General features: G+C 37.2%; 1 protein-coding gene across 1 annotated transcript; it reads left to right on the top strand.

Annotated features, from left to right (window-relative positions):
- The first annotated feature begins 1,096 nt into the window (after positions 1-1,096).
- On the top strand, positions 1,097-8,442 carry tmem18 (transmembrane protein 18). The gene is made up of 5 exons (XM_066714136.1): positions 1,097-1,249; positions 1,732-1,849; positions 3,858-3,912; positions 4,871-4,964; positions 5,857-8,442. The coding sequence occupies exons 1-5, from the start codon at positions 1,157-1,159 to the stop codon at positions 5,953-5,955; spliced, it is 459 nt and encodes a 152-aa protein (XP_066570233.1). The 5' UTR covers positions 1,097-1,156; the 3' UTR covers positions 5,956-8,442.
- Positions 8,443-11,823: the final 3,381 nt, after the last annotated feature.

The following is an 11,823-nucleotide window of genomic DNA, read 5'->3' as shown; positions in this document are numbered from 1 at the left end:
CAAGGATTTCCGGACAAGACTCCCAGGGAACAAACTGCATTATTCCTACTTGCCTACATGACCTTCTGACAAGAAGTCACTAGAGACAGAAGGGGTAACTTGCATTGGAGTTCAAATAACAAAGTAAATCACTTTCAGCATGCATTCAGTATTTTATTGCTTAACTTCAGGGATTAGAGAAACTTTATTAAAGAAATTAAGACCTGCATGTCTTTCCCTATATGACTCTATATATTTTCTTGCTAAACTATTTCTTAATTATTCCCTTATTAAAATATGCATGATCAATATTTATTGATTTATTGAATTCCTGCTTGACCTGACAGACAATACAATGTCTCTACTCTGAGCATTTTAAATTATATGATTTGTTTGCAGATATGTAATGGTTTCCACACTCTGTAGTATTTTCAAACATTATCAAACAGTACATTATTTTCAAAATCAGGTAATTAAACAGAAATGAATGCAATCGTACTCATTCAACAGCAGTTTCTTTATATTAACTTGCATGTACTGTGAAAATGCATCTCAAAGTTTTTAGTTTTTTTTTTCACTTTAAAAAGTGTCAGACATTGCAATTTGGCGGTGACCCCTACGAATAGCCTACTGTCCAATGTATCACTCGTCTCATGTTGTTGTGTTAGTCTGGGTTTCGGAATGTGCACAAGTTAAAAATGTTGTGTCTTTTGCTTAATTAAAGTCTTCTTTTGCTTTGAGTTTCCACCTGCTTATTTATTTTGCTTCAGACAGTCATCTGAAACACCACAATACTATGGTTTAAGTAATGACATAAACTAACCAGTTTTGAAGAGAAGAAAAAAAAAACAGAATTCAGATTCAGTCTGTTGTTAAAAAGATATATATTTGCATGCTTAACACTTAGAAAAAGTGAGTCTCATGCCTCAGATTGTGTGTGGAGTAAACTAAAATTATGATCTCTAAGGTGTATTTTGTGAGGTGCGGATCGTTGCGCTTATAATACATGTAGGAACGCACAATCCACACAAACAACTGCGCGCATTCTAGATATAATACGGTTAATGGAAGGATGACGTATTTATCATGCGCCGCCTTTGACAGTTGATATGAGACTGGTTTACTGCACAGGGTCCATGTGCGCCAGCCGCTCAGCTCTGTTGATAAACTCTCTGCAATGGCCGAACAAGAAGAGCAGAATGTTGCTTCTGTTCCAATCGATGGAATTAGCAACATGAAGATCACATCTGTTTGGACATTCTTGCTCTCCGTAAGGGAATATATATTTTGTACATTTCGGTTATTCTAGATCATCACCACATTATTTGTAATAGCAATTTCACAAACTAGCTACGTAGCAGCTCTTGGCTTTACAGACAAGGCAGTAACTTATTTCTTGGGAGTCTTTTGTGTACAATAATGTGCATACGTTTGCGATTTTCCATATATTAAGGATCCTTAAGGATTATGACTCCAGAATAATGCTTTTAATGATTTGTATTATTCTCTGAGCTATTTTCGTGTGTTTCTATTGGAAAATGCATATGTGAATTTGTATCCGTAAATGTAAGCTAGTCAATTGGGCTAATAAAATGTGTTGTTTTGATGTAGGTATTTCTGTAGCTTTTTATTGGACAGTGCAGTACTGAGAAACAAATGCTGCAAACCAGAAATGGGAACAATTGTAGCAAATCTATGATTACTCTTGGAAACAGTGATGACCTGCTGTGTGTGTGTGTGTGGTTTGCGCAGGTGCAGTGGTCTGAAGCCTGGCTTGTCGGGCTCTTGCTGTTTCATGTCGCATGCTTCGTCATCACCATTGTGACATTTAGGTTTTACAGACTGCAGATATTTCACTTCCTAATGATGGGTGAGTACAGATCTGTGTTTAACTCATAACTGACAACACATTTACAAACTTGAATTTCATCATATGTTTTATGGATGGAGTAACGAGGAAGATGCACAGTAATGTCGCTTTATATACAGTGAGGGAAAAAAGTATTTGATCCCCTGCTGATTTTGTACGTTTGCCCACTGACAAAGAAATGATCAGTCTATAATTTTAATGGTAGGTGTATTTTAACAGTGAGAGACACAATAACAACAAAAAAATCCAGAAAAACGCATTTCAAAAAAGTTATAAATTGATTTGCATGTTAATGAGGGAAATAAGTATTTGACCCCTTCGACTTAGTACTTGGTGGCAAAACCCTTGTTGGCAATCACAGAGGTCAGACGTTTCTTGTAGTTGGCCACCAGGTTTGCACACATCTCAGGAGGGATTTTGTCCCACTCCTCTTTGCAGATCCTCTCCAAGTCATTAAGGTTCTGAGGCTGACGTTTGGCAACTCGAACCTTCAGCTCCCTCCACAGATTTTCTATGGGATTAAGGTCTGGAGACTGGCTAGGCCACTCCAGGACCTTAATGTGCTTCTTCTTGAGCCACTCCTTTGTTGCCTTGGCTGTGTGTTTTGGGTCATTGTCATGCTGCAATACCCATCCACGACCCATTTTCAATGCCCTGGCTGAGGGAAGGAGGTTCTCACCCAAGATTTGACGGTACATGGCCCCGTCCATCGTCCCTTTGATGCGGTGCAGTTGTCCTGTCCCCTTAGCAGAAAAACACCCCCAAAGCATAATGTTTCCACCTCCATGTTTGATGGTGGGGATGGTGTTCTTGGGGTCATTCCTCCTCCTACAAACACGGCGAGTTGAGTTGATGCCAAAGAGCTTGATTTTGGTCTCATCTGACCACAACACTTTCACCCAGTTCTCTTCTGAATCATTCAGATGTTCATTGGCAAACTTCAGACGGGCCTGTACATGTGCTTTCTTGAGCAGGGGGGCCTTGCGGGCGCTGCAGGATTTCAGACCTTCACGGCGTAGTGTGTTACCAATTGTTTTCTTTGTGACTATGCTCCCAGCTGCCTTGAGATCATTAACAAGATCCTCCCGTGTAGTTCTGGGCTGATTCCTCACCGTTCTCATGATCACTGAAAGTCCACGAGGTGAGATCTTGCATGGAGCCCCAGACCGAGGGAGACTGACAGTTATTTTGTGTTTCTTCCATTTGCGAATAATCGCACCAACTGTTGTCACCTTCTCACCAAGCTGCTTGGCGATGGTCTTGTAGCCCATTCCAGCCTTGTGTAGGTCTACAATCTTGTCCCTGACATCCTTGGACAGCTCTTTGGTCTTGGCCATGGTGGAGAGTTTGGAATCTGATTGATTGATTGCTTCTGTGGACAGGTGTCTTTTATACAGGTAACGAGCTGAGATTAGGAGCGCTCCCTTTAAGAGAGTGCTCCTAATCTCAGCTCGTTACCTGTATAAAAGACACCTGGGAGCCAGAAATCTTGCTGATTGATAGGGGATCAAATACTTATTTCCCTCATTAACATGCAAATCAATTTATAACTTTTTTGAAATGCGTTTTTCTGCTTTTTTTGTTGTTATTCTGTCTCTCACTTTTAAAATACACCTACCATTAAAATTATAGACTGATCATTTCTTTGTCAGTGGGCAAATGTACAAAATCAGCAGGGGATCAAATACTTTTTTCCCTCACTGTACACTTAATATGACGTAGGCTTTCAGTATTAGCCTGCGTTTTCATTTATAGCTAATGGTTCCCAAGGTTGTAACATGCAGCATGTTGTTTTTGCACAATTTTACAACAGAGTGTTCTGCAAAATGTATAGATTTTTTTTTAATATCTAGATTTGTTAATTAGTTTTTCATTTAATCCAGTGATTAATTTCTTAATTAAATTAAAAGTTGGACAGACAAAAATCGAACTCAAAGTTCAGAAATGCCACAACCTGCAATAGGAGATGCTTTTGAAATTAACTGAATCAAGGACTATTTTCTTGCAGTTGGGATGGTTTACTCTGCAGAATATATTAATGAAATGGCAGCAATGAACTGGAGGTAAGTTTTACATTACCAGACCATGTTTACAGTTTTAAAATTAATGAGAACATTATTACATTTCTTAATAGATGCCCTTTTCCAGGGTGGTTTATACTTGTTACTATATATTACATTATGCTTACATACAATAACCCATTTATACAGCTGTGCTTTTCATGGAGCAATCTAGGTAAAGTCACCTTTCTCGAGGTTATTACCGACACTGCGGTTCCACCTGGGATTGAACATCCAGCCGTCCAGAGCCCTAACCACCCTGCTGCCCACAGAACATGTACTTCATTGCATATCCCTGTGTGACAACTTGAAAACAATATTGGAAGCAATATTGAGGACAAAGCAGCAGGGTTGCATGGTAGTTAGTGCTGCTGCCTCACAGCTCCTGAGACCCAGCTTCAGTTCTGGCTTGGGGTATCTGCCTGTGTCAAAAGCTTACAAGTTCATGTGGATTTTTGCTGGGTGCTGGTTTTCTCACACATCCCAAATACATGCTGCTTAGGTTGATTGGCTACTCTAAAAATAGCATTCAGCAACCATTGTTGTTAAGTGAATGTGGTGTGTATGTTAAAGTAGCCCTGCAATGGACTTGTCCCGTCCAGGGTATACCCTGCTTTTGTGTTTCAACACTCCAGATTTAACAGTAAGCAGAAAGGAGAAGTGAGCTTAACCCTTCATCAGACATTCAATAATAATAATAAAAAAACACATTTAGTACCTTGATTTAATGTTTTCAGGGTGTGGGTACAAAACTCTCATTGGGTCTGCTCCATTTGGTCAGTTTTTGGTAACTAATACATCCGTGTGTATTGACGTACATATATGAAAATGAAATCCACACACACATGGATATATATATATATAGGGATATACAGCACCTATTACTGTATTGTCTGTTGATGCTGAGTATATTAAGCATTTGATGTATTCTGCACAGTCATTATTTTGTATTTTTGAACAGGTTATATTCTAAGTACCAGTACTTTGATTCAAGAGGAATGTTCATCTCGTTGGTGTTTTCAGCTCCTCTCTTGCTGAACACTATTATTATTGTGGTAAGTTAAAAACTGGTAATCTGCAGTGTTAAGCAGTGGAGGGTTGCATTAAGGGTTTCCCATAAATCATACACCAGGTTAGGACTATTCACATCATCAGGTGAATATTAATATACATATACTGAATGTTTGCTGGGGTTTACCATGACTAAAACATTGCAAAATGGGTTAAAGTACAGGAAAATAAAAGTGTGGTAAACAGTGATATATTATAAGGCATTATTAATTTTCAGTAATATTTGGTTGAACTATACACTTTCTGTGCACATATGCCATGTTAACCTTTAATGATTGCTAAGATAATAAGAAAGTCTTTAAAAGTCTTTACTGTTTACCATTGACTAAATTGTCCCAATGTAATGGTGTATTATGTCATTTCCCTGGAAAATAGATTTTCAAAATAATGTATTTTTATGACAAGAAAAATAAACATTTAATTCTCTTTCATATAATTCAATTATCTTGATATGTATTTATACATATGATTATTTTCCTAGAAGGGAGAGCAGATTGTGTTGCTTGCAAAATAGCTTTTGAAATCCTATATAATTGAATATTGAATATTGTAATATAATAGTGGAGCAGTAATAAGCAGGAAGACAATTGGGAAGTGAGCTTAACACTTCACCAGAAAATGAATTGATCTGAAGTACTGAACTGCAAGTTGTATACAAAAAACACTTGCTGCTGATGTGCTAATGAAATCACAAAGTAAGTAAAATGCTATTAAATGGATTTCTTCCACATATGCTGTGCTGCTTGAACCTATTGTAGACTGCAGAGCATTATCACCAGTGTAACTGCTGAAATAATACATGTGAGCACTAACATGCACAGGACACTAAGAGGGAAAGTTGAAATTAATTTTGAATTGAATGTGCTTTTCTTGCAGGTTCTGTGGGTCTATAGGGCATTTGCAACAATGACTGAGCTGAAGACACTACAACTCAAACGTAAAGCAAACCGAGAAAAGAGAGAGAAAACTGAATAGTTTTTAAAGACCAGAAGAATTAGTTTTATTTTCAACATTCCTCCAAGTTTAAAGAAGACAAGCAAGCAAACAAACAACTAAAAGCTTAAGAGACAGTTGATAAAACTTGAATAACTGCTTGTGGACTTTAGGTGCATGTTTGTTACTGTTCAAATACATAAATCACCGTTTTAATCCTTGATCAAAACTTCTGCCATAAAACACTGTCTGCAAATTCCATTTTGATTTCCTAGTATAAATAGTATTGAGGGGAAACATTTAGAACACATTTTGGGAAGCTATTGGGACCTATTTTTATTTATTTATTAATAATGGGCTATTTTACATGGTTATATAATTACTTGTATTCTTTTGGTTTTATTGATCTAGAGTACTGCCGCATAGTTACTTATAGCAGCAGTGAATACAATTAAATTTACCGGGGAATACATTTATTTGAATTGTTCTTTAACTAAATCAAAGGATGTGTAAAGCTTATATGCATGTTCAACTTTGTTTTCTTTTCTACATGTGAAATATAGGAGTAACACAGAAGAAGCCATTGTCTTTCTGTTTAACCAATACATGCATACATTGAATGGTGTTTATGGGAGGCATACAGTGGTTTAGTTTATCATGTTCATAATGTTTTATTTTTAGACAAAAGACAAGAAACGGTCACTGGTTAAAAGAAAGTGTGAAGTTCAGCACATAAATTAAGCCCATAAATCACATTTCCTAGGTAGGTGTGTTTGAGTTGTGTATTCAAGACCATGGAAACGATGTAATTCTGTTATTTACTGCAAACTGTATAGCTTGTAATATTTTACCAGGTCACCTGACTCTCCTTATTTAAAGACCGTTTGAAATGTCCATGTAGAGGACACCATGTAAATATTGTATGTATAAAGGGTGGTCTATTTCAGGGAAAGGGGGTGCAAAAATGTAATACTAAGCATATTAAGTGAAGGTGTGTCATTTTTAATGTAATTTTAAAGAACATTTATTTGTTAGAGACCTTCCTGGTTTAATCATTAACACTAAATAAAGGTTACAAACCCAAAGAGCCAATGGAACTCAAGGCACAAAACACTTCGAGAGAGGTCAGGTACCACACAGAATTGCTCATAAATAGCAGAATTGTGGAATTTCAGTTTTTCCACTGGAGGGAGCCAATGTCTCATTAAATTAAATGAAACTACAAGGATGGGGTTGCATATTAAAGTTGTTCAAATTATAAATCTGTTGCAGGTTCTTCCCCCAATTAAATAACATTTCCCCTTGCATTTTTGTTCTCAGCTGTAATAGAATATCTTTTGTTACAATTATGCTTAAATATTGAATTGCAAAAATGGTCTCCCTTATGATAAGTTTATTTTAAAACACTTTAATGTAGTATTGATAAAGGTAACAGTATCACTACATATATAATCAGGATATACACACATACATGTCTGTATGTATTTGTATATGTTTATATATATTAATCTATGTACAGAAACTATACTGGTTCTTGGACAAATACATTTTTAAAGAAATCCTCTTTAGTCTGGAACCAGCCAGACCACTGAATTAGCCTAAGTGGACTTAATACTTTGTGTTTTGGCCTGGATTTTATAGATGAGAGAAGCAATTGTGGTCTGTGGGTTTGCAGCCCATTCCTGATGTAGAAGTGGTAGTGGTGGACAACTGACATCTCAAATAGTTGTTTTACATCTCACTGCTCCCTGCAGTGGAGATAATGTTCGATTGTTCTTGTAAGCACTTTGTTATTTCAACTAATTATTCAGTTAACTGAACACGTTAACCCTTGCAGGGGGTGATCAAAAATTAAAGCCAGATAGATTGTGACCCTTAAGGAATAGATTAAAAAACAATGGCTTAAATCATTTTTAGATGTTACTGATTTCCTAATGAATAGTTTATGTAAATATGTGCTTTAAAGAAAAAGAAAAGTCAATGCAGATTTGGGAAAAAATATAAAATAAAATAAATACCAGGGGCAATGCTAGCACAAGATTCATGGAGCACAGTTTGGAATAATTGATATGACCAGATGGGGGCATTGCAGTCTAAGACTAAGATTTTTTGTGTGTGAACCTGTGTGGTCCATACCATACCTATTACTACAAAGTCATAAAAAGGCCTTCCAGCACAAGGGAAATGCATTAGGTGCATATGTTAATTCTAAGTCTTAAAAGACTATTGATTCCATATTGGCACTGTCATTAATTTAATTGAAAAGATTTTGGTGTATCGTATGAAACAGTTGGACATGAACAGGTTAGTCTGATATTATCCCGAGTAGGCATTGGACATTAGCTTTGGTATTTGGGTGATAATTAAGAACGAGACCAATTCTGTTTGTCAGCTAGGTTTTGCAGTACTTAAAGCATATTTTTAGTTTAGAATTGAACTTCTGTAAGTGTGGTGTATCCTGTAAAACAGTCGGACTTTAACAGGTTAGTTGGAGAAATATCCTGATTAAAAGTAGGCATTTCTGCACCATCTTTCCAGGAAGTGAGTATCTTCATTAATATGTTTTAAGAAACATTGTTCTACAAGCTCTTAAGTAGTGTATCCAATTAAGGCAGTGGTGGGCAACCTAAATTAATCAGTGGACCGCACGTCCAGCTATTAAATATCTACCTGGGCCGCAAGGCCCCTTTTACCACAATTATAAGCCACAAATTCTACATTTTAATTTAAGAAGAGCAATATAATTAACACAATGATACAAAATAATAAGCAGTTGTCATAAATATACTACTTAACTCCCAATCTTAATTTTCTTTCCGATTGTGGGCCACAGGTGAATGCACTTTGGGCCTGTGTGCCGTGGGTTGCCCACCACTGGATTAAGGCCTCTGCCCAGAGTCCAGCATGTATCCTACAGCCTGGATTGTAGCTGGTATTAGCAGGGAGGTCACTTGCACAACTGTGTGAGTGCCAGTGGGGTGGGCTAGATAACTGTTTTGCAAGATTTGTGCTGTGTTACTATATAATAATAATAATAATAATAATAATAATTAATGTAATTTATATAGAGCTTTTCAAGGACCCAAAGACATTTTTTTTTGTTTACTTTTAAACAAAGAACAGAAATCAAGACAAAACACTAAAGACTAAGACACTTGAAACCAGGCCTACCTTTAACCACCTATACACACGTAACGCATACAGTGGCTTTCAAAAGTATTCACCCCCCTTGGACTTTTCCACATTTCATTGTGTTACAACATGAAATCAGAATGGATTTAATCAGGAGTTTTTGCAACTGATCAACACAGAAAATGTCCATAATGTCAAAGTGAAAAATATAATCTGCAAATTGTTCTAAATTAATTACAAATACAAAACAGAAAATAATTGAATGCATAAGTAATCAACTCCTTCAGTCAATATTTGGTAGAGGCACCTTTGGCAGCAATTACAGCTTTAGTCTCTGTGGATAAGTCTCTACCAGCTTTACACATCTGGACACAGTATTTTTTGCCCATTCTTCTCTGCACAATTGCTCAAGCTCCATCAAGCTGGATGGGGACCTTTGGTGAACAGCAATTTTCAACTCTTTCCACATATTCTCAATTGGATTGAGGTCCGGACTTTGACTGGACCAGTCCAGGACATTGAGCTTTTTGTTTTTAAGCCACTCCAGTGTGGCTTTGTTTGTATGTTTGGGGTCATTGTCCTGCTGGAAGACGAATCTTCTCCCAAGTCCCAGGTCTCTTGCAGCCTTCAGCAGGTTTTCTTCCAGGATTTCTCTGTACTTTGCTGCATCCATATTGCCCACTATCTTTACAAGGCTTCCAGTCTCTGATGCAGAGAAGCATCCGCATAGCATGACGCTGCCACCACCATGCTTCAGGGTAGGGATGGTGTTCTCAGGATGATGTGCGGTGTTAGGCTGGCGCCAAACGTAACGCTTAGCGCTGAGGCCAAAACACTCTATTCTGGCCTCATCAGACCACAGAATCTTCCTCCACTTGGTCTCATAGTCTCCCGCATGCCTTCTGGCAAACTCTAGCTGAGATTTGATTTGAGTTTTTTTTGACAATAGCTTTGTTTTGCCACTCTCCCATAAAGGCCACTTTTGTGAAGCACCTGGGCTATTGTTGCAGTCTGCACAGTGTCTCCCAGCTCAGTCGTGGAAGACTCTAACTCCTTTAGAGTTGCCATAGACCTCTTAGTGGCCTCCTTGACTAGTGCCCTTCTCACCCGGATACTCAGTTTTTGAAGTCGGCCTGATCTAGGCAGATTCACAGTTGTGCCATATTCTCTCCATTTCTTATTAATGGACTTTACTGTGCTCTGGGGGATATTCAATGCCTTGGAAATGTTCTTATATCCTACCCCTGATGGGTGCTTTTGAAGAACCTTATTCCGGATTTGCATTGAATGTTCCTTCGTGATGTAGTTTTTGTTAGGAATTGCAGCTAACCAACTGTGGGACCTCCCAGAGACAGGTGTATTTAACCTGAAATCATGTGACACACCTTTACTGCACAGAGGTGGACTAATTACATGACTTCTAAAGACAATTTGTTTAATCACAGCTCAATCAAGTGTGTCATAGCAAAGGGGGTGATTACTTATGCATTCAATTATGTTCCTTTTTTGTATTTATAATTAATTTAGAACAATTTGCAGATTATGTTTTTCACATTATGGACATTTTCTGTGTTGATCAGTGGCAAAAACTCCTGATTAAATCGATTCTGATTTCATGTTGTAACACAATGTAATGTGGAGATGTCCAAGGGGGGTGAATACTTTTGAAAACCACTGTATAGTCAGTGCTAATCATAATACTGTTACAATTTTAACTCCAACACAAATGTGGCCATAACATGTAGAGATAGATTTGATTGACAGGTAGAGACTTCTGCAACTCAACATTTACATTCAATTGGAATATTGATGTTTTGGTAATTGTAGACCATCTTTGTTGTGCTTAATTTGCTGTGATGTACAAATTAGATTGTATTTTAAAATACAACTCATACATTGAAATGCACATAATTGAAAACACATAATATCACATACTTGTGGAAATATGTATTTGAAGTACTTGCAAAATACATGCCAATACATTTAAAAAGTATTTTCAAAAACATGTAACTAGTAATTGTGAAACATTATACAATGTATACGTTTTAAAATAAGATTTTAGTAAACTGTTTGAAGTAATAGGAAATACAGAGAATACATATTTGACCCAGGTCTGATTTGAAGGGACTGTAGTACGTTGTGTGTCTGTCTGTCAGTTCTGTGTATAGTGAGTGGGAAACTGGGTTCCAGGGTTGCAGGTTAACCCCGCTCGGGAACAGGGGTGGGTGCCATGATTGAGGGAGCCAGTCACAGGGGACAAGGAGATATATAAGGGTCCCCTGGTTCCCATCAGGGAAAAATAGTTCAGAGAGAGCCTGAGTACACTGTGCTTTTGAAAGCCATTTTGCCCTGATAAACAATTCAGTTGCAGGAACCCTCTCTGTGGGCAGCATTAGTTCCATAGTACTGACTTAAATGTATTTTGATTTCTCCACTATAGAGCTGGTTGAACTAAACTATTCCTTGAGAGATGCATATAAAAGGCTGGTGGATGGTGATGGTTGATTTGGGACCTCTGATCTCTTGGCATAGGTTAATGTTTTATTAAATCTTTATTCAATTTAATTTATTAAAGTTAATATTTTAAACATAGCCTCTCAGCATTTTGAGACTTTGTTCAGATATGAGCACAGATGGGTATATTTGCATCTTTGTGCTCAAATTCATTACACTGCATATATCTGTTATATAAAAAAATGATTTAATTAATACATTCAAGACTCAATCTGTATTCTGTGTACATGAACGCCCTGAAAGATGAAAGATGTTTCTCCCTTT

The sequence above is a fragment of the Amia ocellicauda genome, chromosome 1 (genome assembly GCF_036373705.1).
Source record: "Amia ocellicauda isolate fAmiCal2 chromosome 1, fAmiCal2.hap1, whole genome shotgun sequence".
NCBI classification, from domain to species: Eukaryota; Metazoa; Chordata; class Actinopteri; order Amiiformes; family Amiidae; genus Amia; species Amia ocellicauda.
Note: the sequence above shows the minus strand (reverse complement) of the source record. Positions and strands in the feature narration are given on the sequence as shown.

Excerpts from the sequence above, each read along its gene's own strand:
- tmem18 (XM_066714136.1), top strand. The coding sequence starts at position 1,157 with ATGGCCGAACAAGAAGAGCAGAATGTTGCTTCTGTTCCAATCGATGGA. Across the intron at positions 1,250-1,731 it reads TTTGGACATTCTTGCTCTCC|GTGCAGTGGTCTGAAGCCTG; the intron begins GTAAGGGAATAT and ends TGGTTTGCGCAG. Across the intron at positions 1,850-3,857 it reads ATTTCACTTCCTAATGATGG|TTGGGATGGTTTACTCTGCA; the intron begins GTGAGTACAGAT and ends ATTTTCTTGCAG.